The 17,966-nt window shown below is 43.4% G+C and overlaps 1 protein-coding gene across 5 annotated transcripts in view; it reads left to right on the top strand.

Moving 5' to 3' along the window:
- The window catches only part of LOC138247224 (adenosine deaminase-like), a 206,377-nt gene that overhangs the window by 144,127 nt on the left and 44,284 nt on the right, over positions 1-17,966 (top strand). For all 5 annotated transcript variants that reach the window (XM_069201957.1, XM_069201960.1, XM_069201956.1 and 2 more), the window contains 2 exons: positions 7,578-7,645; positions 15,556-15,685. In XM_069201957.1, the coding sequence (XP_069058058.1) occupies positions 7,578-7,645; positions 15,556-15,685 (198 nt within the window). The remainder of the gene's footprint in view (positions 1-7,577; positions 7,646-15,555; positions 15,686-17,966) is intronic.

Genomic DNA, 17,966 nt, shown 5'->3' with positions numbered 1-17,966 from the left:
GAAAGGGAAACCATATTGCAGCAAATGCGTAGGGGGGCAATTACCTTTTGCTAGGATGAAAGAGTCCCCTTAATTTGTTTGTTTTCCTACCGACCAACTTCATAGCTTTCCACCATTTTTGGAGAAAGCAAGCTACTGATGACCACCTGCAGTCAATAAAAGGGTGATGATATATCCACCCTAGAGTCTCCATCTTTCATGCATTAGATGGTGTGCCCTATTTAGGGCAATGATCCTAAAAAACATTTTCCTTGCCCCGTTCCACTACATATGATATGGCAGTCTTGGGTGCTAAGGCAAACAAAAGTCCTGAGTTAGAGTTTGGCAGCGGGTTACACAGTCATGTTTGTGACGGATACCCCATTGGCTGTAATACAAGTGTCATTTGAGATAATACTCTTGGAATACATTGGACGCAATATCCATCATGTTTGTGATGGAGTAACCCAGTCTGTCAGCCTCTAAATCAGGCCCAGAGTCCCTTGACTTGTAGGGAGAAAGCTTATTGAGTATGAAGGCCATTTTTTGCATTTTGTATGAAATCCCTTCTCTGGGGTTTGCCCTACAAAGGAAAAATTAATGCAAGCATGGTAGCCTGCTCAACATTCAGCTGTGATCAAAGTACATCAGTCACGCTGGTGGATGCAACTGTGCCAAGCATGTAGGAATCTTTAGCTATGGTATTCCTCCATCAGTGGTGGAGATGAGGCCTCCACCAATTTGGCATTGTTGTGGTCCACATGCCAGACGTTAAATGAACCCCTTAAATATATATCACCTATAAAGCACATGTGAAGACATAGGATGTCCTTATATCCATTATTAGGAGGGTATTTTGTCATACATATTTGCCATATATATATATATATATATATATATATATATATATATATATATATATATATATATATATATATAATTTATTAAATGCATCATCATTTCTAATGTAGTATACTACTTTACAGTGTCACATGTGTGATTCAACCATGAATTGAATTATTGAATTACATTTGTGAATTCCTATTAGGAAATCACAATTTAGCGATTTCCTAAATTGCGATTTCCTAATAGCAGTTGTGGCTCCATAGGAATCTCTGTTAGGAAATCTCAATTTTTGTAAATTTCAATTAGCAGTTCCCTAATAGAGATTTCTTATGATTCACTATTTAGGAATCGCAAATGGGAATCTTTTTGTATATATGGGCCGTCGACTTTGCCCCTGAACATTGGCGGTCTTTCACTGTACCACTGAAGAAATGCAGGGATGCACCATATTTACAGGAAATACGGCGCACCCCCTGTGTTTCCCCCTGTGCTGGCACTGAATTAAGCTGCCTGTGCCAACACAGGCATCCTTGTACCATAGTGCAAGGTTGTCGGCATTTAGGGGCTTGGTTGTTTATGTGCAGGAAGGTGTCCCTCCCTGTGCATAAACAATCTCTGATGGTGATTTGGCACTTCTATGTGTGCTGCAAAATGCACAAATTACTGACGCTAATCCTGCAAAGCACCCAGAGGCCCATTAAAACAATGGGAGCCTCCTTTTAAAGCCTCATCTTAGCAGGCATTAAAAATGGCAATAAAAATGATGCAAAGAAAGCTCTTCGATTTTTTTGTGCCTTTTTTTCGGCCCCCGAGCGCCGGAACGCCCCCTTGAATACACTATGGCTGGTGCAGACATAATGTGCCTCATGGGGTTACAAGGTGGAGAAATGCTTGAAATATGGCAGGCATTGTTGGCCTTCCAACGCCACATTACTGTAAAACAAATGATGCTGATGTGGCGTTGGAATGGCACTAGGACCTTTTAAATATGGGCCTTTGTGAGGGATGTCTTATGGCCCTAATCAGGGAGTGTGCATTGAGCTGATCTGTTAGGTCAGTGTCTGGACCTGTTTTTTGGAGATTTATGGATCTGTTTCATGGTTTGGTGGGTCACTGTTGACTTTTGTTTTCCCTGACCTCATTACAAACATTGCCTGTGGCAAGCATAAATGCATTCAGTCCCTCATACTCCGCAAAAAAACCTATACAATGTGTATTTACAATTGCGAAACTGTATGAATTTTCAAACGTGGGCCACTTGTTTAGCTATCTAATCTTCTAATGTGGTCCATTTTGATTTTTCTCGGCCGGGCCTATTTTCTGGCCCATTTCAACCCGGGCCCTCATGATGAGGTACCCGGAGGTGTATCCCTATGAGGAATACTGCTCCAGGCAATGATAACGTTCTTGGAGTCTCCAGGCATGGAATGACTCAGGTACCGGATAATTCCTGCGACACCAGATCTGGTCTTGCAGAGAGGGCTGTGGGGGCTACGGGCAGTGCCCACCCCTTCACCACAGGTGAGAGAAAAGACCCACTTCACATTTATCCCCTCCTCTAGACAGAGGCTAAATTTGTGCACATTTGGACTTGTTGATTACCCATAAAGGCTTGGTACACTACTGAGATTTGAAACTTGTGTTTTTAGGTTAAATTCTAATCTTTGTTGCTGTTGCTTTATCCCCGTGAGCTGTATTATTGGGATTAAACTCTGAGATGCGTATGGTACATATATTTCTGCTGCTAATGCCTGAGAGCAATGACTATCTTACCTCTGGTTTGTCCATGCAGTCTGCAACATGATTCTTCTTTTTGAGTAACAACGATTTTCCTGACTAAATAAAACTCTTCCTCTGGCCAACGGGCATGTGATAAAATTCCCTAATGAGTAGCGCGCCTGCTAGAAAACAAACACCAACAAAACTCCAGCACCTAAACCTATGTTATTATTTTCACTTTAACTTCGTCATTTTGTGAAACTTGTTTGTGCTCACTCATACAGAAAGCTAGCTCCTCTAAATACTGACCTAAAGATTCCTTTGGGGGAATGGCCACTGGCTACGCATCTTACAATTGTTGATGTCTGTTCATTTTAGAAAGTCGGTAGTACTTGCAAGTAATCCTCTTGTGGTGCATCTAATTCAAGAAGACAAGGCTAGCCAAGGGCCAGGAACTGTCTTCACAGTGTAGTCATCCTCAATCTGTCACTGGCTTCGTACACTAATAATAAACTTAAAATGACCTGGCAGAGAAACAGGAGCAAAAGGAGCCTTTGAGTTAAGCAAGCAATTGTAAATCTGTAGATAGTGAAATGTCTCTATTATGGGCCTACTAGTAGGGCAGACCGAATAGGTGTTAGAAAGACAAGGAGGAAGGCATGGAGGAAGACAACCCGGAGACCATGGCAGGTGTCAAAGGGTCCATCAGGGGAATGACTTCATAATCCCTCTCAGAACACTAACTGACATAATCAAACAGACCAACATTCGGTTTTGTAAGGAGTACTGTTTTTTTGTCTACAGTAGGTGGCCTCTTTAAAGAGCAGACAGGAAGTGTGGCAGGGTGAGCTGGGAATGGGACAGAGGGAAAACACTCTCTTAGTCATGTTGCAAAATCATTGATGGATTCACCTTCCCTTTAAGGCTGAATATAAAACTTAAAGCGTCTCAAAACTATATTTGTACTTTTAGAGAATCGCATTTCCTTTCTTCTCTTTGCCGCCACAAATTCGTCTCCAATATCTTGCCCTGAATCACTTATAGCAACTGGCAAATATTTGAAGATATGTTGCTCCCCATTTCCTAATTAGTTCAATAATATTGCTTTTCTTCTCCTAGAGCTAAATTCTTGGCCATCTAGTGCTTCCAAATAGTTATCAAAAATATCTATACATTCTTCCAATTCTATTGACAGTATCCCAGAATGAGGTAGAAATTGTGGAGGTGGTGACATGGAGGTATCCATGGCCAGAAGGTTACCAAATAAAACGTTTTGAAGAATTCTCTTACTCAACTACTTTGTATTTCTCAGAATAAATTTGTATCCTTTTCAATGCAGTAAGCTGTATTTATTTAAAGTCAATGGTGATCTCCCTTGAATGCCTTCAGAAGTTAAACGATTGTCTAGTTGACAACTCTGCACATACAGACTAGGTTGTTATGGAAACGTTTTGCCAGCAAGTTAATCCTTTGTCATTTTGTATTGAATGAGACGCATGAGGTGTATTAAATCGGCTTCACGCACACGCGAAGATGTGGTGTTTACACTAATCACTTGTTGTGGTGCTCACGCTGAGTCCTCGCGCGTCAACTGGGCTAATCCACAACCAAATAGCCGAAATTAATTTAAGTAAAGAGCTCCCACCACTGCTGATTTCACACGCTACTGCTTATGACTTCACAGGCTACAACGAGACAGTTGAAATCGAAAGAAAACTCACATTAAGGTGTAGTTGTAAAATTACTGCGGGTAAATCCACCCTGAAAAGAGAGAATGATATTATGGCTGGGCTGGTGCTCCGGCTTCTCCAAATTATGTTGTAATGACGCTGAAGCAGTGATATTTCGGATGTTTTTCTTTATTGTACCGCTCTGTTCAAAGTGAAGATCCCATCTCCAGCTAGCCGTAACAGTCACTGGCAGAGAACCCACGTTCTATCTATTACCACAGTAACTGAATTCACAATAGATCACAACACAGTGCTTGTGCAAAATGTGAGTGAGCTCAAATTGTGCTCAGTTCATGATCGTTGCAGGACAAGGGTAGGTGCAAACACGTTTGAGTGATGTGTTTCCATCCATTTATGAACTGGCACTTGTGTCAAAATGAATATGTAAGGTGACATTTAAAGACCCTCTGGTGAATTCTATGTCCACACAGCTATCTATTGAAGCACGTCACATTCCCAAACACCAATACTTGTCTAAATCTGCAGATGCCCGAGGCATCTTTAAAATGCATATGTGGACATTGTATTCACAAAAAAGTGTTCCTTGATGATGTTCCCGACATCTGCTGGTTCGTTCCACTGCAAATCATTGTGATACTGTGTGTGCTCTAAATCTGAAATGCTTGAAGACATCTCCTGATATAATCCTTGCAAAACACAGTGTACGATTGTGTACAGATGAATGAATGAATGACCGGTACTTGCAGAATTCAAACAACAATGTCAGAATGTATTTGGGCGCTTATCCAACTATGCTTTCTAAACTAAAAACAAAGCTTTTTCCAGTGCTTAATTTGTGCTGGTGTTTGGCAGTCCTTGACACTGGCACTTAGGCCCATATTTATGAAAAATGACGTACAACTGCGCTAGCGCAGTTGTGAGTCAAAACATTTAGTGCAAGCTAACGCCATTCCTTAGAGTCATCTGTGCACCATGTTTATAAAATGATGCACAATGGCGCTAAGCAATGGCGCTAAGCAATGGCTAGCGTCATGAAAAAGTACGCTAGCCGGGGCTGGGCGGTGGTAGAAAAAATGGCGCTAGGCAGATTAGTGGTAAAATATCAGCTGTTAGTCAGCCTAGCACAATTTTTTCACTCACAAGCAGCCAAAAAATGACTCCTGTCTAGGTATAGACAGGAGTCATTACCACAAACCCAATGCTCACCACTGGGGACTAGTGTTATCAGTACAACCCCAACATACCCAGTGCCAGCCAGGGGGCACATGTAAGTGGCCCCCAGTTCCACATAATATTAAAACATATATACTTACCTTAACTTACCTGGGATGGGCTCCCTCCACCTGTAGCGTCCCTGTGGTGTGGGTGGGGGTGATGCTGGGGGTTGGGGTGGGTATCTATGTGCACAGAATAGGGACACCATGGTGGAATCCATGGTGTTTTCCTAAGGAAATGTGCCTAACTGCACTTTAACACCTAGTCTGACCAGGTGTTAAATTTTGACGCTAATCAGCCTTAGCGTCATTTTTTGGGTCCCCCTTTCTAGGTGTGCGTGGTTTTAGCGTAAGGAGTTAAATATGGTGCTTTGGTGCTAGCATCATTTTTAGGAAGGGAACACCTGCCTTCCATCTCATTGTCGCAATGAGACGCAAGGTGGATTGGAGCTCCCTGAAAATGGTGCTAACTCCAATATTTTGAAGCTAGATGGGTCTAGAGTCAAAACAAAAATGTGGAGTTAGGTTTGTGCTGCCTTAGTGAAAAAAATGATGCAAAGGCGGCACAAACATTTCATAAATATTAATTCTTACTTAACACCAGCACTTGATTTTGACGGTCCACCATATAGTGGTGCCGCCTCAGTTTTTAAGCGCAGGGCATCAGCAGAGGGTAACAGTTAAAAATATATGATACCAGTGCGTGCAGGAAGTTCTTATAACTTGGGTGACCTGTAATAGTGCAAATTGTAAGCATTGAAGGAGTGCATTGGTACTTGGCATCACTGGCAGCAGCATATGTTTAGCGACTTTGTGTTTCAGTGGAGTGGCATGGTGGGGACCTGTTTCACTGCCAGTGGGGGCGGTTTTGTTACTGGGGACCTACCGGCCATGTTCCTACATTCAGCACTCGTTAATAAGCAATGAAGAAACAAATGATTTGAAAGTGCGCGTGAAAGGGTTATCTAAAACCGATTGTTTTTGGATTGTTTCTTTAGAAGCGCTGCAAGTAGGGATGTGACAGGAAGGCCTCCCAGACCCCCACTGGCAGTAAAAGGGACCCCACCCTGCCAGCCAATCCAAATACCCAGTTCCCAGTAGGCCAGTCTGGCCGTGATAGGCAGGGGCAGTGGGTAGTACAAGCTGCAGGCTTTGGACCTGGCACTCATTTTTCTACGATTGAAACATTGTCTGTTCCTGTATACTGTAGGCAAGTCTACCTGTCCTTAGTGAACAAGATCTAGACCTTAGTTACAAACAAGAATGTCAGAATCCCTTTACCAAAAGTATGAAACTGCAAAGGAAGAGAGTTACAGATCTGGGTGAAAAATAGGGAAAAATATACCTCCTAATCCGGCCCACCTAATCGTAGGGAACCAAGAAGGAGAAATGAACAAATGTAAGGAAAGAAACGGTGAAATATCATTGAATCTCGTAACTCTTTACCTGGAAGTACCCAGAAATGGTGTGCTCTGTACATTGCACTCTTTAAGTGTAGTTGTTCAATTACTCGTTCATTCATTTTAGTGGAACGAACTACTTGTCAATGTCATCGCCCTCTAACATGCCATCTCTTTATCGAGTTTGTACTCAAAACCTACTTTTTACAGTAAGTCTTGTAATCCATTACTCCCGGAGTATCATTTACCCGCAAAATTACTTAAAATATTACCTGAAAAAAAGTAATTTAAATTCTGATTCGTTTCCGTTGGTAATGTATTGTAGTTTTGTATTGTTACTATGCATTGTTACCATTCAATATGGTCAACAAACAGAAGTAAATATTATGTCAAGTGCTCTTGGTGAAGAATAGCAAATATAGGTTTCCAAAAATAATTCTTACATTATTAATATTTGTCATCATCACAAATCAACATGTATTTATATTACCTACATAATATCTTAGTATGGTATGCTATAATGTAACGTTTATCTGATGGGATGTTATTTAATGTTATGCCTTGTTATGTTATGTTGCGTTGCATTACGTTATTCTTCATTTCAGAAGGCAGTAGGCGATATACGTATCACTGATTTATGCTTGATATCTCTCCTACTTTTCGATGCATTTAGCTGCTTTTTGGCAGATATTACAGATATTTACAACCATATTTCCTGTATTCAACAGCAATGTCCATGGTCAAGTTACATAACCGGTGCTTGTGACCCAGATTTGACAAAGCATCCTATGATACAGTAAGGTTTTATTATATTTCTAACTGCTTTTAACTTTAAATAAATGAAATTGGTGATGTCAGTTGTGATATCACTAACTGTTCTATGATGTAAAGTATCTAGGCCCGGCGAAATTTAAACACCAGCAGAATTTGCATAATTTTAGGAATTTCGCGTTAGGTTTGTATAACTGTTAAATTAGTGCTGGGTTGGCGTTCTAGTCACCTGGCAGAACGTCCGGTGGGCTTAATTAGGTCAGTATATTCTACAAGAGAATGTTAAGAAGGGTTTAGAAAATAGTGACAGTTGCGGAGTGGATCTGTGGCGATATGAGAGAGGTGCTGCGCGGCACCTGTTTTCAACAACAAATATACATTTGAACTAGTAGTTTGTGGCGGTTTCACTACAGATTGTTTGACTTGTTGCGCGAAATTCCACTTAATAAACCTATTACTTACAAATATAACAGTTGTTCAATTATTGTAAATGATACTGGGTTACATTGTTAGACCTTATTCTGGAAATCTGACACAGATTCCTTCCTCCTGAACGTAATGGGACTCCCTGACACTTAAAGTTGTTATGGCGTATTATCCATGACCATTGCCAATAAATCCCTTCTTTACTTCAGTTACATTTTGGAAGTGATCCTGCCCTAACTATGTCTGACTCGGATGCAATGAAAATGTTATTCAGTTTTCACAGCTACTGTGCCTCTCTGCATTTTTAAAATGTGTTTCAGTGCATTTTGGAAAAGATTAACATTTCCCAAATATATTTAAATAGATTTGAAGTGGTGTAACTGTGGAATACGCGTGGCACCTGCCCAACTAGCACTGCAGATGGCAAAAAATCATAAGGGGCATATTTAAGAGCCCCAAGTGCCATGGAAGCATCATTTAGTGACGCTCCGGTGTCGCTATGCACTGCACTGTATTTACAAGGTGGTGTTAAGCCCCTTTTTGTGGCTTAACACCATCTTGTAAATCCGGCCCCATCATACACAGCACTTTGCATGGAAGGGGTGTGCAAATCGGTGATGCTGCGGACGTGCCACAGCAACACCCAATGCATTTCTGATGCTGCCCCAGATTTACGAGTTTCTGTAAACCTGAGGCAGCTCCAAAATCTAACACCACCCCAGGGGCGTGCCCAGCATATTGGAGCACACATAAAAAGAGCAAACCTTCATTGAAGATTGTTTTTGTGGAGGAAGGTGTCCCTTCATGCAAAAACACAATCTCCCCCTCAGCGCAGCCATCCTTGCACTATGGTGCGAGGTTGATTGCGTTAGCGTGCGGCAGCAAATTTTGTGCCGGCACAGGGGGAAACACAGGGGTGCACCGTATTATTGTAAATACGGCACATCCCTGTGTTTTGAAAATGACGGTGCGCTACGCTGCCAAATTTGGCACAGCGACGCGCACTGTCATTTTCACTTAAACCTGGCCCTAAATCTTTCAAATGACTTCTTAAGAAGAACTTTATATTCAGTCTAAAGAAAATCATCAACTAGGCAGGATGCATGGAGCTTCACCAAAATAGGGTGGTGATTTTTTTTCGAACTAGTGTGGTGAAACAGGTTTACTGGTGCAAGATAATAACATGTTTCTATGTGCCAGTTAAAACACTTGGCAAATTCTGAAGCAAAATCTCCTTACTGATTTCTAGTTGCTAGTTGCCATGATGATATGCATAATTAGGCTGTGATTAGGCTGTGACTATCCTTGGGGGAATTCTGATTTGTGCGATAATTATTTCACATCCGTTTTTCCCCACTAGCATATTTTGGTGGGTAAAACCTGATGATATTTATCTTGGGTACAGGCCTGCTAAAAAAGCAAAACCGGTCCTAATAAATACCAATTCTGAATGTTATGCTGCAGTAAACTACTAGGTGGGGGTGTTCACCTTCTGCTAATAATAATACCAAAATTACTAAAAGGTCCAGTCAAGTCTCAGTAAATTAATCCTTGCTCAACCAATGGCACTTTTGGGAAGTGAAAAGTAAATTTAGGAAAGTGGATAAGTGTAAAGCATTTAATACCACAAAAACAGTAAATAAGTAAAAGACACAACACAAAAAGCCAACACTATTTCATAAAAATAGACATTACTTTTATCCTCAAATCAGTAGGTTGCCAGCATTATGAATTTTCAAAGATTAAATAAAAAAATATGCATTCTAGTGGCAAAAAGCTCAAAGTGTCTCTCACGGCTATCTGGTTTTGCCTGACTGGTACAAAATCAAAGTTTTAGGCTGGCCACAATGGAGTGTGGGTGGGATAGCCTGAGGGCTAGGTCCCTGTCAAAAGTTTACCTTCTGACATAGGGCCTGATTTAGATCTGGCAGTGTTACCACCAAGCCTAATTGGCAGCATACCCAAAGAGACTGTCAAGTCTACGATGTTTTGCCCGCCATATTTAAATGTTAGCGGCATACTGGCGATGGATTGATGATGGAGGGAGACAGCGGTGGGTCCCAATGGACTTCAAACAATGGCAGGGGCTATGGAATGGAGGTAAGTGACACATACTCACTCCACCATATGTGTCCCCCTGCACAACACTACACAGCACTCTACATACACACCATCATCCATTACAATTCCAACACAGCACAACCCATACATGTCAAGAATACACATTGACATACATTCATGCCATAACACACACACCATTGACACTGCACCCACATACAACATAACCACAACAACCAACAGAAATACACACTCAGCTATACAAAAACACAACACTCACCTGAATGTATTGCCTTGCAACACAACACACATAATAACATCAATCTTACATGCAGGTGACACACATACTGACACAAATACACCACCCAGTCCTGCTGATTCAGCCTCAACCAGCCAATCCACACACATATACACATACTAATTCACATACGCAACAAATAGCACAAATCTACCAGTACAGATCTTCTTGCAGTGCGCACACATAGACACCATTGTCAAGCGTGAGTGTACTGTCATTGTGGTGCCAGCATTCATTTGGCAATTGTGTATGTGTGTGATATGCTTGTTGTGCCAGTGTGTCCTTGGCCATGTGTAACCCACTCGTGTCACCAACATATGAATGTCACAGTGGTTTAAAAAAATTACAGGGACTTTTATATACCTGCAGTGGTCCCAGCCTCCCGTGCAGTGCTCGCCCAACATACCCTGGCAAGTCAGCGTCCCTACTGACGAGTCCGGTGATGGGGGGGGGCATGTTCTCTCCATGGGATGGTGGCAGCAGTGGCAGCAGGTGTTTTCCACTCTTGTCAAGAGTGTCTGGGGTCTCGCCAGGATTCACTTTTCCCTCTCTTGCCATCGACATAGGTGGTGTTTCTTGGTGGAGGCAGCGGTTCAAATGTGGGCTTTTGGCTATGGGACCACCAACAGCTAAGTACGGTGGGCGGACCGTTGCGGCGGCAGATAGGTTTTCAGTTGAAAAGTTGATGACAGGACCATTAATGCCAACATCTAAATCTGGCCCTTAGTCTTTTTCTTGGAGCTTTACTCTTGTTGAAAGGCTCGTCGGTGTGTTCTCTGGCTTCTAGGATCTGATTACAATTTGACGATGACTGGCTGCAACACGATGCCTCAGTGAGCCTTATAAAGTCTTTGCCTCAGCATCAACACAGAGGAGCTCAAGAGCTTTCAGCAGGACTAACCAGCATGGGCAGGCTGATTCATGAGTCGCTGATGGCGGCTTGACTCTCGACTTCAAGCCGGTAGCCTCCTGGGACTTTTCAGCAAAACTTTGCAGAAAGTTTCCAAACTTTGAGGTCTCATTGGGTCTGGTTTCCTTTGGGGAAAATAAAGGTCCACTAGCTCAGGTTAAGGGTTTAGAGACTCTGGATTGCCTTGTGGGGGCTAGAAATCAGTTTCTCACAATGAACCTGCACAGTCCAGGAAAAATCCAGTTGCCACTGGTCAGCTGGGGTGATCCTCTCCTTGGCTTGGCAGGTAACTTCTTCCAGCTCTGTTGAAACTGTAGAGCCTGTATTACTAGCTATCCCAAATGCAAAAAATACTTTATTGCATTTAATAAAGCCTTCTACATGTTAGCCTATGGGGCTAGCAGCAGTTTTGCCTAAACAGCCCATATAACATATATTTTATAATGTCCCTGCTTTTTATAACTAATCACCCCACCCTTGGGGCACCTAGGGTAAATCGTAGGGTTGACATATAACTCATACAAAAGTTAGTTTTGGACGTTGGATGTATGTTTAATTCCAAAGTCGAATCTGGATATAAATCAATTATAAAACCATCCTGGCTTTAAAATTACACCAGACACCACAGCAGTTCATGCTTAATTGCCATTAAGTCTACTGGGGTAACTAAAGCTGCATGTCTGACCATATAATAGGGACTTATAGGTAGGTTTCCCTTGAAAATTTCAATTATACCAATTAGGTTATAACTTTGGAGGTCAGAGCACTGGCCCTTGGCCTTGTTAGCAGAGCCCAGGGCACTTTCGGAATCAGTAACCACCAGCATCAGTCAAAAATGAGGGGTGATCAGGGCAAAAAAGATTGACTTTCTGTCACATGCCTTATTTCCATGGCTGAAACTCAGGACCAGGAATCTGAGACTTGCTCCACAGTCATAATCAGCGCCAGAGAGTAAAATAAGATAAATGTCCAATTGGAAGCTTAGGGGCATATTTAGGAGTCCCTAGTGCCATCTAGGCGCTAGGGACTCTTGATGCTAATGTTTTGTTAGATGCCCGAAATTCCAGCGCCATATTTACAAATTGGTGCAATGCATGCATTGCGCCACTTTTAACCCTTTGCGTTAAATTATTGCTGCGCCAGACATAATGTATGCAAAGGGGGCATTCCCCTGTTAGGGGGGCAGAAAAAATGGCGCAAGGAAATCTAACAGATTTCCTTTCATCATTTTTTCAGCACTTTTAATGCCTGCTGAGAGCACCACTTTTCTTAAATATGCTCCTTAGTTATCATTAGATACACAGGTGATTCAACCTTCTATGGCACTCTAGATTATAAAGCTCCTTATTGGGTAAACTACATTATATTTGGCCTTCTTTTCGGAGTGTTTTTCTAATTGATTGAATATTTCTGGTGTTAGGATGTATAAATCACAATAGTGTTCATACTGCTCTGAAGTAACGAAGGGGTGAAACTCTGGGATATATCTACTAAGATTTTGCACACTGTTTGTGTTACAAAAGCGACACAAACTGATGCAAAATCTTTTTTCCTTCAATTTACTTCCCAGTGCAAAACTTGTTTTATTCTGCAAACTTACTTGAAAGGAGTGGAAAGCAGTACCTAGCACTGCTGTCCATTACTTAGTGCTAAGGCTGGAAAATGTATGGGTGGTGCATTGGCTTTCCCATACAGTCACCCAGAGTTTTTGATGCAAAACCATGATTACTAAAAAATAAAAATAAAGTATCCAGGGTTGTGCATCAAAAAATAACATTCTTTTGAAATAGATGCTACAAGGAGAAATGCTTTTATTTCTCCTTTCATTTCTGACTTTGCATTTATTCTGCATTGAATAGCACGCATACAAAGAAGAAAAGGTTTAAAATAAGACTAAACATAAGGGCAGATTTATGAAAAGTGCGGCTGCACCTAGTGCAGTGACACTTTTCTTGCACCCCTTAGCACCCCCCCAACACCACCATGTATGCGCCGTATTTAAAATACGGCTCACCATGGCTGTAGTCCGGTGCTTTGCAGGATTAGCATAAAAAACATATGAATATAATCCTGCAAAGCACCCAGAGGCCCATTGAACACAACAGGAGCCTAAGAGCAGGCATTGAAAATACTGATGAAAATGACTCAAAGAAATCTCATAGATTTCTTTGCACATTTTTTCGGCCCCCGAGCGCCGGAACACCCCCCTTGCATACATTATGCCTGGCAAATTCAAGCTAGCCTGGCTGATGAAGGGTTATACCCTGAAACGGGTCCCAGGATACTTTTTTATGGTCCAGGGAGGACCTTGCCTGAAATTTTGGGTCAGACTGTTCCAATGGAGAACAGGGTAAAGACTAATTTGTATATGGCTGGGTCCAAACTGGAATGGCAGGGGAAAGAAAAAAACTGGTAGATTTAATCCAAATCTGTGACTGGGGGTGAATGTTTGATTTGTTCTGCATTCCGTCCATCATCTGTTGTTTTTGCATTTGTTGCCTTAATTGGGAAGGGTATGCCCAGATGTGCGTCCCGTGCTTGCTTTGCCACCAGATTCAAGCTATTCTGGCTGATGAAAGTGAGATCCTGAAACCTTTTCCGGGAGCTTGTTTCTGGTCCACAGAGGACCTGGTCTGGTGGTTTGGGCTGTCCATTATCTGTTGTTTTTGCATTTGTCACTCTAAGTGAGAAGGGCATGCCCAGACGTGTGTCCCGTATTTGCTCTGCTGCCAGATTCAAGCTAGCTTGGCTGATGAAGGGTAATATCCTGAAACGGGTCCCAGAATGCTTGTTTCTGATTCAGGGAGGACTGTTTCCCTGGGAAACAGTGTCAAGACTGATTTGCATATGGTGGGGTCTAAACTGCAATGGGATGGCAAGCAACAAAAACAGATGGATTAAATCCAGATCTGTTATGGGGAGTGAATTTTTGATTTGTTTTGCGTTCTGTCCATCATCTGTTGTTTTTGTATTTGTCACTCTAAGTGAGAAGGGCATGGCCAGATGTGGGTCCTGTGCGTGCTATGCCATCAGATTCAAGCTATGCTGGCTGATGAAGGGTGATATCCTGAAACTGGTCCCGGGGTGCTTGTTTCTGGTTTAGGGAGGACCATTCCTGGTGGTTCGAGCTGGACGGTTCCCATGGGGAACAGGGTGAAGACTGATTTGCAAATAGTTGGGTCCAATCTGGAATGGCATTGCAAGCAAAAAAAAATGATGGATTAAATCCAGATCTTTGAATGGTTGATTTGTTCTGCATTCTGTCCATCATCTGTCGTTTTTGTATTTGTCATCCTAATTGGGAAGGGTATGCCAAGTCATGATTCCTGTGCTTGCTATGCCACCAGTTTCAAGCTACCCTGGCTGAAGAAGGGTGATACCCTGAAACCTATCCTAGGGTGATTGTTTCTGGTCCAAGAAGGACTTAGGCCAACGACCACGTAAGCACTGCCAACAGGCTGGCGGTGCTTCCTGGCCAATTCTGACCGCGGCGGTAAAGCCGCGGTCAGAAAAGGGAACCGCCGGTTTTCCCCTTGCCAAAGGAATCCTCCATGGCGGCGCTGCTTGGATTCCGACCCCCTTCCCGCCAGCCTGTTCCTGGTGGTTTACACCGCCAGGAAGAGGCTGGCGGGAACGGGTGTCGTGGGGCCCCTGGGGGCCCCTGCACTGCCCATGCCACTGGCATGGGCAGTGCAGGGGCCCCCTAACAGGGCCCCATTAAGATTTTCAGTGTCTGCTTGGCAGACACTGAAAATCGCGACGGGTGCAACTGCACCCGTCGCACCCCAGCAAATCCGCCGGCTCCATTCGGAGCCGGCTTCATCTTTGCTGGGGCTTTCCCGCTGGGCCGGCGGGCGATCTTTTGAAGATCGCCCGCCGGCCCAGCGGGAAAGTTAGAATGCTCCCCGCGGTCATTTGACCGCGGGCGGTGTTTGGGCGGTTTCCGCCCGGTGGGCGGTGCCCGCCGCCCGCCGGGGTCGGAATGACCCCCTTAGTCTGGCATTTTGAGCTGGACTGTTCTCATGGGAAACAGGGTCAAGACTGATTTGCATATAGCTGGATCTAAACTGGAATGACATGGCAAGTGAAAAAACTGATAGATTAAATCCAGATTTATGACTGGGGTGAATGTGTGATTTGTTTTGCATTCGGTCCATCATTTCTTGTATTTGCATAGATTTAAATAAAGGCAGCCTGACGTTACACTGGCTGCCCATAGTAAAATGCCTTCTTTCTTTCACAGACTTAAAAAAGATAAAGCAAACTACTCTTTGAGCTCAGACGGTTCACTGGTGTTTGACTCAATCTTGGACACAGACTATTCTATAGCCAAGAAATACATGGGCTTTACAGAAGAAGATTTTGAACAAGCAGTAAGTATGTGTAGTAAATTCCACACTTCCACAAACAATGCTTGAGAATTCTCTTCCCCACTTTACCAGCATTAATTTGGGCAAAATGTAAAATGTAATGGTAACCAAAAATCTTTTGATTTCAAGGGGAAGTTTTAAAGCTCGGGTGGTGCCAGAATATCATTGTCAGAATATTGTCTGCTATAAATATTGTGCCCATAATGTTGTTTATAATGAATTGAAAAATCTCCACCAATAGGAAAAAACATTTGTGATCAATAATACGGACACAATATTTATGTGAGCCAAAATGATTGTATTTGATATTTGGACATACACCTGGACAATCCATTAATGAAATATCCACCATCATCTTTACTCACATGGTTGCAGAAATTATTGCAGTGGATACCCCTTAACATTTATTATTTCCTTTGGAAATAGATCTCCTCCCAATCAGGCCCTTTTCCCGATTTGTCTGGATAGCATATTACACCAGCATATTATTCTCAGGAAGTCTTAGTACTGTAAGAAATACACTATGGGAAGGAATTATTTGATGAACCAGTGTTCGAGGCTGTTTGAGTCTGACCAAGAACGGTGTTTTGTACCAGTTGTCGTATCCTATGTGTTAGAAATGGGATTTCTGGTTTGCTAAGGTATGCACCTAAGCCAGGCAGAACCCACCCACTCTAGTCAGGGCAAGGGAGTTACATGTGCAAGATAACCCCTGCTCACTCCCTTGGTAGCTTGGTACAAGCTGTCAGGCCTAACCCAGAGGCAATGTGTAAAGCATTTGCACAACACACATACAACACACGTGATACAATATGCACACCACAAAGTAAACACAACACTGAGCTATGTAAAAATAAACTGTATTGCAGAAAGTATAATTAGACCAAACATTACATGTCAGTAATATTCTGCTACATTAGCAGCTGTCAGAACGTTACACAGGTTACTAATACTCTGCAAGAATAAGCAGTAGTCACATTAGAACAACTAAGTACTCACGATTCTGCAACATGAGCAGTAGTCAGGAATCACAGTAAAGAAATAAATGTGCTTGTCATACCCGCATCATAATGCCCACAAAAAGGAACATTAGAGGACATATGGCAAGTTATAAAATCATATTAGCCTGTTATGCCCATAAAAGGAACATTAGCAAAACAGATATGCAACATCATAAACTCAGCAGTTTAACATATCCCTCCATACTGTCCCCATCAGGAACCTAAGAGAGAGTATGTCCCAAAGAGCACCTGCGTTATGATGAAAGGCACTCCTCGTGCCCTAAAATATCGATTTATGGGGGCCCCACCACTCCTATGCGCAAAACAGGGGCCGTATGATGATCCTGGGGGGGAGGAGCGGCTGCACGCACCTCTCTGGTGTTTGTAACGGGCTGCTCTGGGGGCCCGCGATCTCTGGAGCCCCGCCCGCGGTCTCCTCAAACAAAATTAGGGCTTTGTTTGGGCAAGGGGAGCCTCCAATGAGGCTTCCTTTCCCCCCTGCCCGTCCACAATACCAGAGAGGCGGGGAGCCACAGACGAAGTTTCTTTCTCCACCCGATGTCTCCTTTCTTTGGGTCAGCCCACTTGGGCCACGACGGTGTGCAGGTGCCGAAGCTGGTGCCTACTTGTGCCCTGGGGGCACTCTGCAGAGCGTGCTTCACCCCGGGGGCACAATAGGTGCACGCTTGCTCCTTATCTTGAATCAAGGGTGCCCCGGGGGTCCTGGGGGCTGCGCGCCCCTCACGCTTGGATTTTTCCGATGCCACGGCGGTGATTGAGCAACACCTGGGCTGGGGCGGTGATTGAGCAACACCTGGGCTACGGCGGTGATTCAGAAAAAGCGCTATGAAGCGCAGGGGACAAAGAAAAAGCGCTCACCTGGTGCTATATAAGAAGGGAAGCAGCCCTTCTCGGCCTTGGTTTGTGGCAGGGGCCAGAGGTCACGGCACCCTGCCCCTGAAGACAAGAGAGGGGGAAGCACAGGGCTAACAGGCCCAGCAACAGGCCAGCACAAGGGATGCAGATGGTGGCAGTTCCTCCTAGTGACCAGGCAGGTCACAGGTCAGCACAGCAGCATCAGTCCCATGTGGGTCCTGGTTAGTCCATTCAGCAGCTTCCTGTGTCCAGTTTCCAGTAAGTCTCTTCTAGTCCCAAGAATGTCTAAATTGTGGGGAAAATTACCCTCTACTTATACTCAGTTTACAGTGTGTTTTACAAAGAGAGGGAGATGAGGTTCCAACAAGTTACAACTGGTTCTGGGAGTGCCCCCTTCTCTCCTCGAG

Source organism: Pleurodeles waltl, chromosome 7 (genome assembly GCF_031143425.1).
Source record: "Pleurodeles waltl isolate 20211129_DDA chromosome 7, aPleWal1.hap1.20221129, whole genome shotgun sequence".
Lineage (NCBI taxonomy): Eukaryota > Metazoa > Chordata > Amphibia > Caudata > Salamandridae > Pleurodeles > Pleurodeles waltl.
The sequence above is the reverse complement of the archived record's forward strand: the minus strand, read 5'-3'. Positions and strand labels throughout refer to the sequence as shown.